Source organism: Pongo abelii, chromosome 9, assembly GCF_028885655.2.
Source record: "Pongo abelii isolate AG06213 chromosome 9, NHGRI_mPonAbe1-v2.0_pri, whole genome shotgun sequence".
In the NCBI taxonomy this organism is placed as follows: domain Eukaryota; kingdom Metazoa; phylum Chordata; class Mammalia; order Primates; family Hominidae; genus Pongo; species Pongo abelii.
The window spans coordinates 117,796,719-117,818,747 of NC_071994.2; the positions used below are offsets into that span (position 1 = coordinate 117,796,719).

Below are 22,029 nucleotides of genomic sequence, written 5' to 3' on the forward strand. Positions count from 1 at the left end.
TTGCCTCGTAGGTAAGGACTGTTACCTGGTGGATACTCAGTCTTGTCTTGTAGGTAACAACTGTTACCTGGTGGATAATAAGTATTGCCTCTTAGGTAACAACTGTTACCTGGTGGAGAATAAGTACTGCCTCATAGGTAATGACTCTTACCTGGTGGATACTAAGTATTGCCTCGTAGGTAACGACTGTTACCTGCTGGGTAATAAGTACTGCCTCGTAGGTAACAACTGTTACCTGGTGGATATTCAGTATTGCCTCGTAGGTAACGACTGTTACCTGGTGGATACTGAGTATTGTCTCGTAGATAAGGACTGTTACCTGGTGGATACTGAGTATTGCCTCATAGGTAAGGACTGTTACCTGGTGGATATTCAGTATTGCCTCGTAGGTAACAACTGTTACCTGGTGGATAATAAGTATTGCCTCGTAGGTAATGACTGTTACCTGGTGGATAATAACTATTGCCTCGTAGGTAATGACTGTTACCTGGTGGATAATAACTATTGCCTCGTAGGTAACGAGTGTTACCTGGTGGATAATAAGTATTGCCTCGTAGGTAATGACTGTTACCTGGTGGATAATAAGTACTGCCTCGTAGGTAACGACTGTTACCTGGTGGAAAATAAGTACTGCCTCCTAGGTAACGACTGTTACCTGGTGGATACTGAATATTGCCTCTTAGGTAATGACTGTTACCTGGTGGATACTCAGTATTGCCTCTTAGATAATGACTGTTACCTGCTGGATACTGAGTATTGCCTTGTACTTAACGACTGTTAACTGGTGGATAATAAGTATTGCCTTGGGGGTGACCACTGTTACCTGGTGGATAATAAGTATTGCCTCGTGGGTAACCACTGTTAACCAGTGGGTAATAAGTATTGCCTCTTGTGTAACCACTGTTACCTGGTGGATAATAAGTATTGCCTCGTCTCATATTTAACTGCTATTACATGGAGGTTAATAAGTATTGCCTTGTCTCATAGGTAACTCCTACTACCTGGTGGATATTAAGTATTGCCTCATCTCATAGGTAACTCCTACTACCTGGTGGATATGAAGTATTGCCTCGTCTCTTAGGTAACTCCTATTACCTGGGGGATAATAAGATTGCCTCGTCTCCTAGTAACTGCTATTACCAGGTGGATAATAAGTATTGCCTCATCTCCTAGGTAACTCCTTTTACATGGTGGATAATAGGTATTGCCTCATCTCATAGGTAACTGCTATTACCTGGTGGATAATAAGTATTGCCTCGTCTCATAGGTAACTCCTATTACATGGTGCATAATAAGTATTGCCTGCTCTCCTAGGTAACTTCTATTACCTGGTGGATAATAAGTATTGCCTCATCTCATAGGTAACTCCTATAACTTGGTGGATAATAAGTATTGCCTCGTCTCATAGATGACTCCTATTACCTGGTGGATAATGAGTATTGCCTCGTAGGTAATGACTGTTACCTGGTGGATAATAAGTATTTCCTCCTAGGTAACGACTGTTACCTGGTGGATACTTAGTATTGCCTCCTAGGTAACGACCATTACCTTTTGGATAATAAGTATTGCCTCATAGGTAACGACCGTTAGCTGGTAGGTAATAAGTATTGCCTTGTAAGTAGCGACCGTTACCTGGTGGGTACTAAGTATTGCCTCATAGGTAACAACCGTTACCTGGTGGATACTGAGTATTGCCTCGTAGGTAAGGACTGTTACCTGGTGGATACTCAGTCTTGTCTTGTAGGTAACAACTGTTACCTCGTGGATAATAAGTATTGCCTCTTAGGTAACAACTGTTACCTGGTGGATAATAAGTATTGCATCATAGGCAATGACTGTTACCTGGTGGATACTAAGTATTGCCTCGTAGGTAACGACTGTTGCCTGGTGGATACTGAGTATTGCCTCGTAGATAAGGACTGTTACCTGGTGGATAATAAGTATTGCCTCATAGGTAAGGACTGTTACCTGGTGGATATTCAGTATTGCCTCGTAGGTAACAACTGTTACCTGGTGGATAATAACTATTGCCTCGGTGGTAATGACTGTTACGTGGTGGATAATAACTATTGCCTCATACGTAAAGAGTGTTACCTGGTGGATAATAAGTATTGCCTCATAGGTAATGACTGTTACCTGGTGGATAATAAGTACTGCCTCGTAGGTAACGACTGTTACCTGGTGGAAAATAAGTACTGCCTCCTACGTAAGGACTGTTACCTGGTGGATACTGAGTATTGCCTCATAGGTAACGACTGTTACCTGGTGGATACTCAGTATTGCCTCTTAGGTAATGACTGTTACCTGCTGGATACTGAGTATTGCCTTGTAGGTAACGACTGTTACCTGGTTGATAATAAGTATTGCCTTGTGGGTGACCACTGTTACCCGGTGGATAATAAGTATTGCCTCGTGGGTAACCACTGTTACCCAGTGGGTAATAAGTATTGCCTCCTGTGTATCCACTGTTACCTGGTGGATAATAAGTATTGCCTCGTCTCATAGGTAAATCATATTACCTGGTGGATAATAAGTATTGCCTTGTCTCATAGGTAACTCCTACTACCTGGTGGATATTAAGTATTGCCTCATCTCATAGGTAACTCCTACTACCTGGTGGATATTAAGTATTTCCTCGTCTCTTAGGTAACTCCTATTACCTGGCGGATAATAAGATTGCCTCATCTCCTAGTAACTGCTATTACCAGGTGGATAATAAGTATTGCCTCATCTCCTAGGCAACTCCTTTTACATGGTGGATAATAAGTATTGCCTCATCTCATAGGTAACTCCTTTTACCTGGTGGATAATAAGTATTGCCTCGTCTCATAGGTAACTCCTATTACCTGGTGGATAATAAGTATTGCCTCGTCTCATAGGTAACTCCTATTACATCGTGCGTAATAAGTATTGCCTGCTCTCCTAGGTAACTTCTATTACCTGGTCGATAATAAGTATTGCCTCATCTCCTAGGTAACTCCTATAACTTGGTGGATAATAAGTATTGCCTCGTCTCATAGATGACTCCTATTACCTGGTGGATAATGAGTATTGCCTCATAGGTAATCACTGTTACCTGGTGGATAGTAAGTATTTCCTCCTAGGTAACGACTGTTACCTGGTGGATACTTAGTATTGCCTCCTAGGTAACTACCGTTACCTGGTGGATAATAGGTATTGCCTCATAGGTAACGACCGTTAGCTGGTAGGTAATAAGTATTGCCTTGTAAATAACGACCGTTACCTGGTGGGTACTAAATATTTCCTCATAGGTAACAACCGTTATCTGGTGGATACTGAGTATTGCCTCGTAGGTAAGGACTGTTACCTGGTGGATACTCAGTCTTGTCTTGTAGGTAACAACTGTTACCTGGTGGATAATAAGTATTGCCTCTTAGGTAACAACTGTTACCTGGTGGATAATAAGTATCGCCTCGTAGGTAATGACTGTTACCTGGTGGATAATAACTATTGCCTCGTAGGTAATGACTGTTACCTGGTGGATAATAACTATTGCCTCGTAGGTAACGAGTGTTACCTGGTGGATAATAAGTATTGCCTCGTAGGTAATGACTGTTACCTGGTGGATAATAAGTACTGCCTCATAGGTAACGACTGTTACCTGGTGGAAAATAAGTACTGCCTCCTAGATAACGACTGTTACCTGGTGGATACTGAGTATTGCCTCACAGGTAACGACTGTTACCTGGTGGATACTCAGTATTGCCTCGTAGGTAATGACTGTTACCTGCTGGATACTGAGTTTTGCCTTGTAAGTAACGACTGTTACCTGGTGGATGATAAATATTGCCTGGTGGGTGACCACTGTTACCCGGTGGATAATAAGTATTGCCTCGTGGGTAACCACTGTTACCCAGTGTTTAATGAGTATTGCCTCTTGTGTAACCACTGCTACCTGGTGGATAATAAGTATTGCCTCATCTCATAGGTAACTCCTATTACCTGGTGCATAATAAGTATTGCCTTGTCTCATAGGTAACTCCTACTACCTCGTGGATATTAAGTATTGACTCATCTCATAGGTAACTCCTACTGCCTGGTGGATATTAAGTATTGCCTCGTTTCTTAGGTAACTCCTATTACCTGGTGGATAATAAGATTGCCTCGTCTCCTAGTAACTGCTATTACCAGGTGGATAATAAGTATTGCCTCATCTCCTAGGTAACTCCTTTTACATGGTGGATAATAAGTATTGCCTCATCTCATAGGTAACTCCTATTACCTGGTGGATAATAAGTATTGCCTCGTCACATAGGTAACTCCTATTACATGGTGCATAATAAGTATTGCCTGCTCTCCTAGGTAACTCCTATTACCTGGTGGATAATAAGTATTGCCTCATCTCATAGGTAACTCCTATAACTTGGTGGATAATAAGTATTGCCTCGTCTCATAGATGACTCCTATTACCTGGTGGATAATGAATATTGCCTCGTAGGTAATGACTGTTACCTGGTGGATAATAAGTATTTCCTCCTAGGTAACGACTGTTACCTGGTGGATACTTAGTATTGCCTCCTAGGTAACGACCGTTACCTGGTGGATAATAAGTATTGCCTCATAGGTAACGACCGTTAGCTGGTAGGTAGTAAGTATTGCCTTGTAACTAACGACCGATACCTGGTGGGTACTAAGTATTGCCTCATAGGTAACAACCGTTACCTGGTGAATACTGAGTATTGCCTCGTAGGTAAGGAATGTTACCTGGTGGATACTCAGTCTTGTCTTGTAGGTAACAACTGTTACCTGGTGGATAATAAGTATTGCCTCTTAGGTAACTCCTGTTACCTGGTGGATAATAAGTATTGCCTCATAGGTAATGACTGTTAGCTGGTGGATACTAAGCATTGCCTCGTAGGTAACGACTGTTACCTGGTGGATAATAAGTACTGCCTCGTAGGTAAAAACTGTTACCTGGTGGATAATAAGTGTTGCCTCGTAGGTAACGACTGTTACTTGGTGGATACTGAGTATTGCCTCGTAGATAAGGACTGTTACCTGGTGGATACTGAGTATTGCCTCATAGGTAAGGACTGTTACCTGGTGGATATTCAGTATTGCCTCGTAGGTAACAACTGTTACCTGGTGGATAATAAGTATTGCCTCGTAGGTAATGACTGTTACCTGGTGGATAATAAGTATTGCCCCGTAGGTAATGACTGTTACCTGGTGGATAATAACTATTGCCTCGTAGGTCACGAGTGTTACCTGGTGGATAATAAGTATTGCCTCGTAGGTAATGACTGTTACCTGGTGGATAATAAGTACTGCCTCGTAGGTAACGACTGTTACCTGGTGGAAAATAAGTCCTGCCTCGTAGGTAACGACTGTTACCTGGTGGATACTAATTATTGCCTCTTACGTAATGACTGTTACCTTCTGGATACTGAGTATTGCCTTGTAGGTAACGACAGTTACCTGGTGGATAATAAGTATTGCCTTGTGGGTGACCACTGTTACCCGGTGGATAATATGTATTGCCTCGTGGGTAACCACTGTTACCCAGTGGGTAATAAGTATTGCCTCTTGTGTAACCACTGTTACCTGGTGGATAATAAGTATTGCCTCGTCTCATAGGTAACTCCTATTACCTGGAGGATAATAAGTATTGCCTTGTCTCATAGGTAACTCCTACTACCTGGTGGATATTAAGTATTGCCTCGTCTCTTAGGTAACTCCTATTACCTGGTGGATAATAAGGCTGCCTCGTCTCCTAGTAACTGCTATTACCAGGTGGATAATAAGTATTGCCTCATCTTCTAGGTAACTCCTATTACCTGGTGGATAATAAGTATTGCCTCGTCTCATAGGTAACTCTTATTAGATGGTGCATAATAAGTATTGCCTGCTCTCCTAGGTAACTCGTATAACCTGGTGGATAATAAGTATTGCCTCATCTCATAGGTAACTCCTATAACTTGGTGGATAATAAGTATTGCCTCGTCTCCTAGATGACTCCTATTACCTGGTGGATAATGAGTATTGCCTCGTAGGTAATGAGTGTTACCTGGTTTGCAATAAGTATTTCCTCCTAGGTAACGAGAGTTACCTGGTGGATACTTAGTATTGCCTCCTAGGTAACGACCGTTACCTGGTGGATAATAAGTATTGCCTCATAGGTAACGACCGTTAGCTGGTAGGTAATAAGTATTGCCTTGTAAGTAACGACCGTTACGTGGTGGGTACTAAGTATTGCCTCATAGGTAACAACCGTTACCTGGTGGATACTGAGTATTGCCTCGTAGGTAAGGACTGTTACCTGGTGGATACTCAGTCTTGTCTTGTAGGTAACAACTGTTACCTGGTGGATAATAAGTATTGCCTCTTAGGTAACAACTGTTACCTGGTGGTTAATAAGTATTGCCTTATAGGTAATGACTGTTACCTGGTGGATACTAAGTATTGCCTCGTAGGTAACGACTGTTACCTGGTGGATAATAAGTACTGCCTCGTAGGTAACAACTGTTACCTGGTGGATATTCAGTATTGCCTCATAGGTAACGACTGTTACCTGGTGGATACTGAGTATTGCCTCGTAGATAAGGACTGTTACCTGGTGGATACTGAGTATTGCCTCATTGGTAAGGACTGTTACCTGGTGGATATTCAGTATTGCCTCGTAGGTAACAACTGTTACCTGGTGGATACTCAGTATTGCCTCGTAGGTAATGACTGTTACCTGGTGGATAATAACTATTGCCTCGTAGGTAATGACTGTTACCTGGTGGATAATAACTATTGCCTCGTAGGTAACGAGTGTTACCTGGTGGATAATAAGTATTGCCTCGTAGGTAATGACTGTTACCTGGTGGATAATAAGTACTGCCTCGTAGGTAACGACTGTTACCTGGTGGAAAATAAGTAATGCCTCCTTGGTAACGACTGTTACCTGGTGGATACTGAGTATTGCCTCATAGGTAACGACTGTTACCTGGTGGATACTCAGTATTGCCTCTTAGGTAATGACTGTTACCTGCTGGATACTGAGTATTGCCTTGTAGGTAACGACTGTTACCTGGTGGATAATAAGTATTGCCTTCTGGGTGACCACTGTTACCCGGTTGATAATAAGTATTGCCTCGTGGGTAACCACTGTTACCCAGTGGATAATAAGTATTGCCTCTTGTGTAACCACTGTTACCTGGTGGATAATAAGTATTGCCTCGTCTCATAGGTAACTCCTACTACCTGGTGGATATTAAGTATTGCCTCATCTCATAGGTAACTCCTACTACCTGGTGGATATTAAGTATTGCCTCGTCTCTTAGGTAACTCCTATTACCTGGCGGATAATAAGATTGCCTCGTGTCCTACTAACTGCTATTACCAGGTGGATAATAAATATTGCCTCATCTCCTAGGTAACTCCTTTTACATGGTGGATAATAAGTATTGCCTCATCTCATAGGTAACTCCTATTACCTGGTGGATAATAAGTATTGCCTCGTCTCATAGGTAACTCCTATTACATGGTGCATCATAAGTATTGCCTGCTCTCGTAGGTAACTTCTATTACCTGGTGGATAATAAGTATTGCCTCATCTCATAGGTAACTCCTATAACTTGGTGGATAATAAGTATTGCCTCGTCTCATAGATGACTCCTATTACCTGGTGGATAATGAGTATTGCCTCGTAGGTAATGACTGTTACGTGGTGGATAATAAGTATTTCCTCCTAGGTAACGACTGTTACCTGGTGGATACTTAGTATTGCCTCCTAGGTAACGACCGTTACCTGGTGGATAATAAGTATTGCCTCATAGGTAACGACCGTTAGCTGGTAGGTAATAAGTATTGCCTTGTAAGTAACGACCGTTACATGGTGGGTACTAAGTATTGCCTCATAGGTAACAACCGTTACCTGGTGGATACTGAGTATTGCCTCGTAGGTAAGGACTGTTACCTGGTGGATACTCAGTCTTGTCTTGTAGGTAACAACTGTTACCTGGTGGATAATAAGTATTGCCTCTTAGGTAACAACTGTTACCCGGTGGAGAATAAGTACTGCCTCATAGGTAATGACTGTTACCTGGTGGATACTAAGTATTGCCTCGTAGGTAACGACTGTTACCTGGTGGATAATAAGTACTGCCTCGTGGGTAACAACTGTTACCTGGTGGATATTCAGTATTGCCTCGTAGGTAACGACTGTTACCTGTTGGATACTGAGTATTGCCTCGTAGATAAGGACTGTTACCTGGTGGATACTGAGTATTGCCTCATAGGTAAGGACTGTTACCTGGTGGATATTCAGTATTGCCTCGTAGGTAACAACTGTTACCTGGTGGATAATAAGTATTGCCTCGTAGGTAATGACTGTTACCTGGTGGATAATCACTATTGCCTCGTAGGTAATGACTGTTACCTGGTGGATAATAACTATTGCCTCGTAGGTAATGGGTGTTACGTGGTGGATAATAAGTATTGCCTCATAGGTAATGACTGTTACCTGGTGGATAATAAGTACTGCCTCGTAGGTAACGACTGTTACCTGGTGGAAAATAAGTACTGCCTCGTAGGTAACGACTGTTACCTGGTGGATACTGATTATTGCCTCATAGGTAACGACTGTTACCTGGTGGATACTCAGTATTGCCTCTTAGGTAATGACTGTTACCTGCTGAATACTGAGTATTGCCTTGTACTTAACGACTGTTAACTGGTGGATAATAAGTATTGCCTTGTGGGTGACCACTGTTACCCGGTGGATAATAAGTATTGCCTCGTGGGTAACCACTGTTACCCAGTGGGTAATAAGTATTGCCTCTTGTGTAACCACTGTTACCTGGTGGATAATAAGTATTGCCTCGTCTCATATTTAACTGCTATTACATGGAGGTTAATAAGTATTGCCTTGTCTCATAGGTAACTCCTACTACCTGGTGGATATTAAGTATTGCCTCATCTCATAGGTAACTCCTACTACCCGGTGGATATTAAGTATTGCCTCGTCTCTTAGGTAACTCCTATTACCTGGTGGATAATAAGATTGCCTCGTCTCCTAGTAACTGCTATTTCCAGGTGGATAATAAGTATTGCCTCATCTCCTAGGTAACTCCTTTTACCTGGTGGATAATAGGTATTGCCTCATCTCATAGGTAACTCCTATTACCTGGTGGATAATAAGTATTGCCTCGTCTCATAGGTATCTCCTATTACATGGTGCATAATAAGTATTACCTGCTCTCCTAGGTAACTTCTATTACCTGGTGGATAATAAGTATTGCCTCATCTCATAGGTAACTCCTATAACTTGGTGGATAATAAGTATTGCCTCGTCTCATAGATGACTCCTATTACCTGGTGGATAATGAGTATTGCCTCGTAGGTAATGACTGTTACCTGGTGGAACATAAGTATTTCCTCCTAGGTAACGACTGTTACCTGGTGGATACTTAGTATTGCCTCCTAGGTAACGACCGTTACCTTTTGGATAATAAGTATTGCCTCATAGGTAACGACCGTTAGCTGGTAGGTAATAAGTATTGCCTTGTAAGTAGCGACCGTTACCTGGTGGGTACTAAGTATTGCCTCATAGGTAACAACCGTTACCTGGTGGATACTGAGTATTGCCTCGTAGGTAAGGACTGTTACCTGGTGGATACTCAGTCTTGTCTTGTAGGTAACAACTGTTACCTGGTGGATAATAAGTATTGCCTCTTAGGTAACAACTGTTACCTGGTGGATAATAAGTATTGCATCATAGGCAATGACTGTTACCTGGTGGATACTAAGTATTGCCTCGTAGGTAACGACTGTTACCTGGTGGATACTGAGTATTGCCTCGTAGATAAGGACTGTTACCTGGTGGATACTGAGTATTGCCTCATAGGTAAGGACTGTTACCTGGTGGATATTCAGTATTGCCACGTAGGTAACAACTGTTACTTGGTGGATAATAACTCTTTCCTCGGTGGTAATGACTGTTACGTGGTGGATAATAACTATTGCCTCATAGGTAAAGAGTGTTACCTGGTGGATAATAAGTATTGCCTCATAGGTAATGACTGTTACCTGGTGGATAATAAGTACTGCCTCGTAGGTAACGACTGTTCCCTGGTGGAAAATAAGTACTGCCTCCTACGTAAGGACTGTTACCTGGTGGATACTGAGTATTGCCTCATAGGTAACGACTGTTACCTGGTGGATACTCAGTATTGCCTCTTAGGTAATGACTGTTACCTGCTGGATACTGATTATTGCCTTGTAGGTAACGACTGTTACCTGGTGGATAATAAGTATTGCCTTGTAGGTGACCACTGTTACCCGGTGGATAATAAGTATTGCCTCGTGGGTAACCACTGTTACCCAGTGGGTAATAAGTATTGCCTCTTGTGTAACCACTGTTACCTGGTGGATAATAACTATTGCCTCGTCTGATAGGTAACTCCTATTACCTGGTGGATAATAAGTATTGCCCTGTCTCATAGGTAACTCCTACTACCTGGTGGATATTAAGTATTGCCTCATCTCATAGGGAACTCCTACTACCTGGTGGATATTAAGTATTGCCTCGTCTCTTAGGTAACTCCTATTACCTGGTGGATAATAAGATTACCTCGTCTCCTAGTAACTGCTATTACCAGGTGGATAATAAGTATTGCCTCATCTCCTAGGTAACTCCTTTTACATGGTGGATAATAAGTATTGCCTCATCTCATAGGTAACTCCTATTACCTGGTGGATAATAAGTACTGCGTCGTCTCATAGGTAACTCCTATTACATGGTGCATAATAAGTATTGCCTGCTCTCCTATGTAACTTCTATTACCTGGTGGATAATAAGTATTGCCTCATCTCATAGGTAACTCCTATAACTTGGTGGATAATAAGTATTGCCTCGTCTCCTAGATGACTCCTATTACCTGGTGGATAATGAGTATTGCCTCGTAGGTAATGACTGTTACCTGGTGGATAATAAGTATTTCCTCCTAGGTAACGACTGTTACCTGGTGGATACTTAGTATTGCCTCCTAGGTAACGACCGTTACCTGGTGGATAATAAGAATTGCCTCATAGGTAACGACCGTTAGCTGGTAGGTAATAAGTATTGCCTTGTAAGTAATGACCGTAACCTGGTGGGTACTTAGTATTGCCTCATAGGTAACAACCGTTACCTGGTGGATACTGAGTATTGCCTCGTAGGTAAGGACTGTTACCTGGTGGATACTCAGTCTTGTCTTGTAGGTAACAACTGTTACCTGGTGGATAATAAGTATTGCCTCTTAGGTAACAACTGTTACCTGGTGGATAATAAGTATTGCCTCGTAGGTAATGACTGTTACCTGGTGGATAATAACTATTGCCTCGTAGGTAATGACTGTTACCTGGTGGATCATAACTATTGCCTCGTAGGTAATGACTGTTACCTGGTGGATAATAAGTATTGCCTCATAGGTAATGACTGTTACCGGGTGGATAATAAGTACTGCCTCGTAGGTAACGACTGTTACCTGGTGGAAAATAAGTACTGCCTCCTAGGTAAGGACTGTTACCTGGTGAATACTGAGTATTGCCTCATAGGTAACGACTGTTACCTGGTGGATACTCAGTATTGCCTCTTAGGTAATGACTGTTACCCGCTGGATAGTGAGTATTGCCTTGTAGGTAACGACTGTTACCTGGTGGATAATAAGTATTGCCTTGTGGGTGACCACTGTTACCCAGTTGATAATAAGTATTGCCTCGTGGGTAACCACTGTTACCCAGTGGGTAAAAAGTATTGCCTCTTGTGTAACCACTGTTACCTGGTGGATAATAAGTCTTGCCTCGTCTCATAGGTAACTCCTATTACCTGGTGGATAATAAGTATTGCCTTGTCTCATAGGTAACCCCTACTACCTGGTGGATATTAAGTATTGCCTCATCTCATAGGTAACTCCTACTGCCTGGTGGATATTAAGTGTTGCCTCATCTCTTAGGTAACTCCTATTACCTGGCGGATAATAAGATTGCCTCGTCTCCTAGTAACTGCTATTACCAGGTGGATAATAAGAATTGCCTCATCTCCTAGGTATCTCCTTTTACATGGTGGATAATAAGTATTGCCTCATCTCATGGGTAGCTCCTATTACCTGGTGGATAATAAGTATTGCCTCGTCTCATAGGTAACTTCTGTTACCTGGTGGATAATAAGTATTGCCTCATCTCATAGGTAACTCCTATTGCCTGGTGGATAATAAGCATTGCCTCGTCTCATAGGTAACTCCTGTTACCTGGTGGATAATAAGTATTGCCTCGTCTCATAGGTAACTCCTATTACCTTGTGGATAATAAGTATTGCCTGCTCTCCTAGGTAACTTCTATTACCTGGTGGATAATAAGTATTGCCTCATCTCATAGGTAACCCCTATAACTTGGTGGATAATAAGTATTGCCTCGTCTCATAGATGACTCCTATTACCTGGTGGATAATGAGTATTGCCTCGTAGGTAATGACTGTTACCTGGTGGATAATAAGTATTTCCTCCTAGGTAACGACTGTTACCTGGTGGATACTTAGTATTGCCTCCTAGGTAACGACCGTTACCTGGTGGATTATAAGTATTGCCTCCTAGGTAACGACCGTTAGCTGGTAGGTAATAAGTATTGCCTTGTAAGTAACGACCGTTACCTGGTGGGTACTAAGTATTGCCTCATTGGTAACAACCGTTACCTGGTGGATACTGAGTATTGCCTCGTAGGTAAGGACTGTTACCTGGTGGATACTCAGTCTTGTCTTGTAGGTAACAACTCTTACCTGGTGGATAATAAGTATTGCCTCGTAGGTAAGGACTGTTACCTGGTGGATACTCAGTCTTGTCTTGTAGGTAACAACTGTTACCTGGTGGATAATAAGTATTGCCTCGTAGGTAAGGACTGTTACCTGATGGATACTCAGTCTTGTCTTGTAGGTAAGGACTGTTACCTGGTGGATAATAAGTATTGCCTCTTAGGTAACAACTGTTACCTGGTGGATAATAAGTATTGCATCATAGGCAATGACTGTTACCTGGTGGATACTAAGTATTGCCTCGTAGGTAACGACTGTTACCTGGTGTATACTGAGTATTGCCTCGTAGATAAGGACTGTTACCTGGTGGATACTGAGTATTGCCTCATAGGTAAGGACTGTTACCTGGTGGATATTCAGTATTGCCTCGTAGGTAACAACTGTTACCTGGTGGATAATAACTATTGCCTCGGTGGTAATGACTGTTACGTGGTGGATAATAACTATTGCCTCATAGGTAAAGAGTGTTACCTGGTGGATAATAAGTATTGCCTCATAGGTAATGACTGTTACCTGGTGGATAATAAGTACTGCCTCGTAGGTAACGACTGTTACCTGGTGGAAAATAAGTACTGCCTCCTTCGTAAGGACTGTTACCTGGTGGATACTGAGTATTGCCTCATAGGTAACGACTGTTACCTGGTGGATACTCAGTATTGCCTCTTAGGTAATGACTGTTACCTGCTGGATACTGAGTATTGCCTTGTAGGTAACGAGTGTTACCTGGTGGATAATAAGTATTGCCTTGTGGGTGACCACTGTTACCCAGTGGGTAATAAGTATTGCCTCTTGTGTAACCACTGTTACCTGGTGGATAATAAGTATTGCCTCGTCTCATAGGTAACTCATATTACCTGTTGGATAATAAGAATTGCCTTGTCTCATAGGTAACTCCTACTACCTGGTGGATATTAAGTATTGCCTCATCTCATAGGTAACTCCTACTACCTGGTGGATATTAAGTATTTCCTCGTCTCTTAGGTAACTCCTATTACCTGGCGGAAAATAAGATTGCCTTGTCTCCTAGTAACTGCTATTACCAGGTGGATAATAAGTATTGCCTCATCTCCTAGGTAACTCCTTTTACATGGTGGATAATAAGTATTGCCTCCTCTCATAGGTAACTCCTATTACCTGGTGGATAATAAGTATTGCCTCGTCTCATAGGTAACTCCTATTACCTGGTGGATAATAAGTATTGCCTCGTCTCATAGGTAACTCCTATTACATGGTGCATAATAAGTATTGCCTGCTCTCCTAGGTAACTTCTATTACCTGGTGGATAATAAGTATTGCCTCATCTCCTAGGTAACTCCTATAACTTGGTGGATAATAAGTATTGCCTCGTCTCATAGATGACTCCTATTACCTGGTGGATAATGAGTATTGCCTCATAGGTAATCACTGTTACCTGGTGGATAATAAGTATTTCCTCCTAGGTAACGACTGTTACCTGGTGGATACTTAGTATTGCCTCCTAGGTAACTACCGTTACCTGGTGGATAATAGGTATTGCCTCATAGGTAACGACCGTTAGCTGGTAGGTAATAAGTATTGCCTTGTAAATAACGACCGTTACCTGGTGGGTACTAAGTATTGCCTCATAGGTAACAACCGTTACCTGGTGGATACTGAGTATTGCCTCGTAGGTAAGGACTGTTACCTGGTGGATGCTCAGTCTTGTCTTGTAGGTAACAACAGTTACCTGGTGGATAATAAGTATTGCCTCTTAGGTAACAACTGTTACCTGGTGGATAATAAGTATTGCCTCGTAGGTAATGACTGTTACCTGGTGGATAATAACTATTGCCTCGTAGGTAATGACTGTTACCTGGTGGATAATAACTATTGTCTCATAGGTAACGAGTGTTACCTGGTGGATAATAAGTATTGCCTCGTAGGTAATGACTGTTACCTGGTGGATAATAAGTACTGCCTCATAGGTAACGACTGTTACCTGGTGGAAAATAAGTGCTGCCTCCTAGGTAAGGACTGTTACCTGGTGGATACTGATTATTGCCTCACAGGTAACGACTGTTACCTGGTGGATACTCAGTATTGCCTCTTAGGTAATGACTGTTACCTGCTGGATACTGAGTTTTGCCTTGTAGGTAACGACTGTTACCTGGTGGATAATAAATATTGCCTTGTGGGTGACCACTGTTACCCGGTGGATAATAAGTATTGCCTCGTGGGTTACCAGTGTTACCCAGTGTTTAATGAGTATTGCCTCTTGTGTAACCACTGCTACCTGGTGGATAATAAGTATTGCCTCGTCTCATAGGTAACTCCTATTACCTGGTGGATAATAAGTATTGCCTTGTCTCACAGGTAACTCCTACTACCTCGTGGATATTAAGTATTGCCTCATCTCATAGGTAACTCCTACTGCCTGGTGGATATTAAGTATTGCCTCGTCTCTTAGGTAACTCCTATTACGTGGTGGATAATAAGATTGCCTCGTCTGCTAGTAACTGCTATTACCAGGTGGATAATAAGTATTGCCTCATCTCCTAGGTAACTCCTTTTACATGGTGGATAATAAGTATTGCCTCATCTCATAGGTAACTCCTATTACCTGGTGGATAATAAGTATTGCCTCGTCACATAGGTAACTCCTATTACATGGTGCATAATAAGTATTGCCTGCTCTCCTAGGTAACTCCTATTACCTGGTGGATAATAAGTATTGCCTCATCTCATAGGTAACTCCTATAACTTGGTGGATAATAAGTATTGCCTCGTCTCATAGATGACTCCTATTACCTGGTGGATAATGAGTATTGCCTCGTAGGTAATGACTGTTACCTGGTGGATAATAAGTATTTCCTCCTAGGTAATGACTGTTACCTGGTGGATACTTAGTATTGCCTCCTAGGTAACGACCGTTACCTGGTGGATAATAAGTATTGCCTCATAGGTAACGACCGTTAGCTGGTAGTTAATAAGTATTGCCTTGCAAGTAACGACCGTTACCTGGTGGGTACTAAGTATTGCCTCATAGGTAACAACCGTTACCTTGTGAATACTGAGTATTGCCTCGTAGGTAAGGCATGTTACCTGGTGGATACTCAGTCTTGTCTTGTAGGTAACAACTGTTACCTGGTGGATAATAAGTATTGCCTCTTAGGTAACACCTGTTACCTGGTGGATAATAAGGATTGCCTCATAGTTAATGACTGTTACCTGGTGGATACTAAGCATTGCCTCGTAGGTAACGACTGTTACCTGGTGGATAATAAGTACTGCCTCGTAGGTAACGACTGTTACCTGGTGGATAATAAGTATTGCCTCGTAGGTAACGACTGTTACTTGGTGGATACTGAGTATTGCCTCGTAGATAAGGACTGTTACCTGGTGGATACTGAGTATTGCCTCATAGGTAAGGACTGTTACCTGATGGATATTCAGTATTGCCTCGTAGGTAACAACTGTTACCTGGTGGATAATAAGTATTGCCTCGTAGGTAATGACTGTTACCTGGTGGATAATAACTATTGCCTCGTAGGTAATGACTGTTACGTGGTGGATAATAACTATTGCCTCGTAGGTAATGAGTGTTACCTGGTGGATAATAAGTATTGCCTCGTAGGTAATGACTGTTACCTGGTGGATAGTAAGTACTGCCTCTTAGGTAACGACTGTTACCTGGTGGAAAATAAGTACTGCCTCGTAGGTAACGACTGTTACCTGGTGGAGACTAAGTATTGCCTCTTAGGTAATGACTGCTACCTTCTGGATACTGAGTATTGCCTTGTAGGTAACGACTGTTACCTGGTGGATAATAAGTATTGCCTTGTGGGTGACCACTGTTACCCGGTGGATAATAAGTATTGCCTCGTGGGTAACCACTGTTATCCAGTGGGTAATAAGTATTGCCTCTTGTGTAACCACTGTTACCTGGTGGATAATAAGTATTGCCTCGTCTCATAGGTAACTCCTATTACCTGGAGGATAATAAGTATTGCCTTGTCTCATAGGTAACTCCTACTACCTGGTGGATATTAAGTATTGCCTCGTCTCTTAGGTAACTCCTATTAGCTTGTGGATAATAAAATTGCCTCGTCTCCTAGTAACTGCTATTACCAGGTGGATAATAAGTATTGCCTCATCTCCTAGGTAACTCCTTTTACGTGGTGGATAATAAGTATTGCCTCATCTCATAGGTAACTCCTATTACCTGGTGGATAATAAGTATTGCCTCGTCTCATAGGTAACTCTTATTATATGGTGCATAATAAGTATTGCCTGCTCTCCTAGGTAACTCCTATTACCTGGTGGATAATAAGTATTGCCTCATCTCATCGTAACTCCTATAACTTTTTGGATAGTAAGTATTGCCTCGTCTCATAGATGACTCCTATTACCTGGTGGATAATGAGTATTGCCTCGTAGGTAATGACTGTTACCTGGTTTACAATAAGTATTTCCTCCTAGGTAACGAGAGTTAGCTGGTGGATAGTTAGTATTGCCTCCTAGGTAACGACCGTTACCTGGTGGATAATAAGTATTGCCTCATAGGTAACGACCGTTAGCTGGTAGGTAATAAGTACTGCCTTGTAAGTAACGACCGTTACCTGGTGGGTACTAAGTATTGCCTCATAGGTAACAACCGTTATCTGGTGGATACTGAGTATTGCCTCGTAGGTAAGGAGTGTTACCTGGTGGATACTCAGTCTTGTCTTGTAGGTAACAACGGTTACCTGGTGGATACTAAGTATTGCCTCGTAGGTAACAACTGTTACCTGGTGGATAATAAGTATTGCCTCATAGGTAATGACTGTTACCTGGTGGATAATAACTATTGCCTCGTAGGTAATGACTGTTACCTGGTGGATCATAACTATTGCCTCGTAGGTAATGACTGTTACCTGGTGGATAATAAGTATTGCCTCATAGGTAATGACTGTTACCGGGTGGATAATAAGTACTGCCTCATAGGTAACGACTGTTACCTGGTGGAAAATAAGTACTGCCTCCTAGGTAAGGACTGTAACCTGGTGAATACTGAGTATTGCCTCATAGGTAACGACTGTTACCTGGTGGATACTCAGTATTGCCTCTTAGGTAATGACTGTTACCCGCTGGATAGTGAGTATTGCCTTGTAGGTAACGACTGTTACCTGGTGGATAATAAGTATTGCCTTGTGGGTGACCACTGTTACCCGGTGGATAATAAGTATTGCCTCGTGGGTAACCACTGTTACCCAGTGGGTAAAAAGTATTGCCTCTTGTGTAACCACTGTTACCTGGTGGATAATAAGTATTGCCTCGTCTCATAGGTAACCCCTACTACCTGGTGGATATTAAGTATTGCCTCATCTCATAGGTAACTCCTACTGCCTGGTGGATATTAAGTGTTGCCTCGTCTCTTAGGTAACTCCTATTACCTGGCGGATAATAAGATTGCCTCGTCTCCTAGTAACTGCTATTACCAGGTGGATAATAAGTATTGCCTCATCTCCTAGGTATCTCCTCTTACATGGTGGATAATAAGTATTGCCTCATCTCATGGGTAACTCCTATTACCTGGTGGATAATAAGTATTGTGTCGTCACATAGGTAACTCCTATTACATGGTGCATAATAAGTATTGCCTGCTCTCCTAGGTAACTCCTATTACCTGGTGGATAATAAGTATTGCCTCATCTCATAGGTAACTCCTATAACTTGGTGGATAATAAGTATTGCCTCGTCTCATAGATGACTCCTATTACCTGGTGGATAATGAGTATTGCCTCGTAGGTAATAACTGTTACCTGGTGGGTAATAAGTATTTCCTCCTAGGTAATGAGTGTTACCTGGTGGATACTTAGTATTGCCTCCTAGGTAACGACCGTTACCTGGTGGATAATAAGTATTGCCTCATAGGTAACGACCGTTAGCTGGTAGGTAATAAGTATTGCCTTGTAAGTAACGACCGTTACCTGGTGGTTACTAAGTACTGCCTCATAGGTAACAACCGTTACCTGGTGGATACTGAGTATTGCCTCGTAGGTAAGGAATGTTACCTGGTGGATACTCAGTTTTGTCTTGTAGGTAACAACTGTTACCTGGTGGATAATAAGTATTGCCTCATAGGTAATGACTGTTACCTGGTGGATACTAAGTATTGCCTCGTAGGTAACGACTGTTACCTGGTGGATAATAAGTACTGCCTCGTAGGTAACAACTGTTACCTGGTGGATATTCAGTATTGCCTCGTAGGTAACGACTGTTACCTGGTGGATACTGAGTATTGCCTCGTAGATAAGGACTGTTACCTGGTGGATACTGAGTATTGCCTCGTAGGTAAGGACTGTTACCTGGTGGATATTCAGTATTGCCTCGTAGGTAACAACTGTTACCTGGTGGATACTCAGTATTGCCTCGTAGGTAATGACTGTTACCCGGTGGATAATAAGTATTGCCTCGTAGGTAATGACTGTTACCTGGTGGATAATAACTATTGCCTCGTAGGTAACGAGTGTTACCTGGTGGATAATAAGTATTGCCTCGTAGGTAATGACTGTTACCTGGTGGATAGTAAGTACTGCCTCGTAGGTAACGACTGTTACCTGGTGGAAAATAAGTACTGCCTCCTAGGTAACGACTGTTACCTGGTGGATACTGAGTATTGCCTCATAGGTAACGACTGTTACCTGGTGGATACTCAGTATTGCCTCTTAGGTAATGACTGTTACCTGCTGGATACTGAGTATTGCCTTGTAGGTAACGAGTGTTACCTGGTGGATAATAAGTATTGCCCTGTAGGTGACCACTGTTACCCGGTGGATAATAAGTATTGCCTCGTGGGTAACCACTGTTACCCAGTGGGTAATAAGTATTGCCTCTTGTGTAACCACTGTTACCTGGTGGATAATAACTATTGCCTCGTCTGATAGGTAACTCCTATTACCTGGTGGATAATAAGTATTGCCTTGTCTCATAGGTAACTCCTACTACCTGGTGGATATTAAGTATTGCCTCATCTCATAGGTAACTCCTACTGCCTGGTGGATATTAAGTGTCGCCTCGTCTCTTAGGTAACTCCTATTACCTGGCGGACAATAAGATTGCCTCGTCTCCTAGTAACTGCTATTACCAGGTTGATAATAAGTATTGCCTCATCTCCTAGGTAACTCCTTTTACATGGTGGATAATAAGTATTGCCTCATCTCATGGGTAACTCCTATTACCTGGTGGATAATAAGTATTGCCTCATCTCATAGGTAACTTCTATTACCTGGTGGATAATAGGTATTGCCTCGTCTCATAGGTAACTCCTATTGCCTGGTGGATAATAAGCATTGCCTCGTCTCTTAGGTAACTCCTGTTACCTGGTGGATAATAAGTATTGCCTCGCCTCATAGGTAACTCCTATTACCTGGTGGATAATAAGTATTGCCTGCTTTCCTAGGTAACTTCTATTACCTGGTGGATAATAAGTATTGCCTCATCTCATAGGTAACTCCTATAACTTGGTGGATAATAAGTATTGCCTCGTCTCCTAGATGACTCCTATTACCTGGTGGATAATGAGTATTGCCTCGTAGGTAATGACTGTTACCCGGTGGATAATAAGTATTTCCTCCTAGGTAACGACTGTTACCTGGTGGATACTTAGTATTGCCTCCTAGGTAACGACCGTTGCCTGGTGGATAATAAGTATTGGCTCATAGGTAACGACCGTTAGCTGGTAGGTAATAAGTATTGCCTTGTAAGTAACGACCGTTACCTGGTGGGTACTAAGTATTGCCTCATAGGTAACAACCGTTACCTGGTGGATACTGAGTATTGCCTTGTAGGTAAGGACTGTTACCTGGTGGATACTCAGTCTTGTCTTGTAGGTAACAACTGTTACCTGGTGGATAATAAGTATTGCCTCTTAGGTAACAACTGTTACCTGGTGGATAATAAGTACTGCCTCATAGGTAATGACTCTTACCTGGTGGATACTAAGTATTACCTCGTAGGTAACAACTGTTACCTGGTGGATAATAAGTATTGCCTCGTAGGTAACAACTGTTACCTGGTGGATATTCAGTATTGCCTCGTAGGTAACGACTGTTACCTGGTGGATACTGAGTATTGCCTCGTAGATAAGGACTGTTACCTGGTGGATACTGAGTATTGCCTCATAGGTAAGGACTGTTACCTGGTGGATATTCAGTATTGCCTCATAGGTAACAACTGTTAACTGGTGGATAATAAGTATTGCCTCATAGGTAATGACTGTTACCTGGTGGATAATAACTATTGCCTCGTAGGTAATGACTGTTACCTGGTGGATAATAACTATTGCCTCGTAGGTAACGAGTGTTACCTGGTGGATAATAAGTATTGCCTCGTAGGTAATGACTGTTACCGGGTGGATAATAAGTACTGCCTCGTAGGTAACGACTGTTTCCTGGTGGAAAATAAGTACTGCCTCCTACGTAAGGACTGTTACCTGGTGAATACTGAGTATTGCCTCATAGGTAGCGACTGTTACCTGGTGGATACTCAGTATTGCCTCTTAGGTAATGACTGTTACCCGCTGGATACTGAGTATTGCCTTGTAGGTAACGACTGTTACCTGGTGGATAATAAGTATTGCCTTGTGGGTGACCACTGTTACCCGGTGGATAATAAGTATTGCCTCGTGGGTAACCACTGTTCCCCAGTGGGTAAAAAGTATTGCCTCTTGTGTAACCACTGTTACCTGGTGGATAATAAGTATTGCCTCGTCTCATAGGTAACTGCTATTACCTGGTGGATAATAAGTATTGCCTTGTCTCATAGGTAACTCCTACTACCTGGTGGATATTAAGTATTGCCTCATCTCATAGGTAACTCCTACTGCCTGGTGGATATTAAGTGTTGCCTCGTCTCTTAGGTAACTCCTATTACCTGGCGGATAATAAGATTGCCTCGTCTCCTAGTAACTGCTATTACCAGGTGGATAATAAGTATTGCCTCAACTCCGAGGTAACTCCTTTTACATGGTGGATAATAAGTATTGCCTCATCTCATGGGTAACTCCTATTACCTGGTGGATAGTAAGTATTGCCTCGTCTCATAGGTAACTTCTATTACCTGGTGGATAATAAGTATTGCCTCGTCTCATAGGTAACTCCTATTGCCTGGTGGATAATAAGCATTGCCTCGTCTCATAGGTAACTCCTGTTACTTGGTGGATAATAAGTATTGCCTCGTCTCATAGGTAACTCCTATTACCTGGTTTATAATAAGTATTGCCTGCTCTCCTAGGTAAC

General features: G+C 42.2%; 2 protein-coding genes across 3 annotated transcripts in view; one reads left to right on the forward strand and one right to left on the reverse strand.

The window, feature by feature from the left end:
* NXPE4 (neurexophilin and PC-esterase domain family member 4) overlaps nt 1-22,029 on the reverse strand; it is a 94,041-nt gene that overhangs the window by 38,680 nt on the left and 33,332 nt on the right. The gene's annotated exons all lie outside the window — the stretch shown is intronic.
* The window catches only part of LOC100453368 (uncharacterized), a 126,528-nt gene that overhangs the window by 13,088 nt on the left and 91,411 nt on the right, over nt 1-22,029 (forward strand). Inside the window, exons 5-11 of the mRNA XM_054525501.1 lie at nt 3,735-3,860; nt 5,300-5,509; nt 7,953-8,036; nt 10,232-10,336; nt 11,587-11,733; nt 14,821-15,030; nt 17,693-18,014. Of these exons, the coding sequence (XP_054381476.1) occupies nt 3,735-3,860; nt 5,300-5,509; nt 7,953-8,036; nt 10,232-10,336; nt 11,587-11,733; nt 14,821-15,030; nt 17,693-18,014 (1,204 nt within the window). The remainder of the gene's footprint in view (nt 1-3,734; nt 3,861-5,299; nt 5,510-7,952; nt 8,037-10,231; nt 10,337-11,586; nt 11,734-14,820; nt 15,031-17,692; nt 18,015-22,029) is intronic.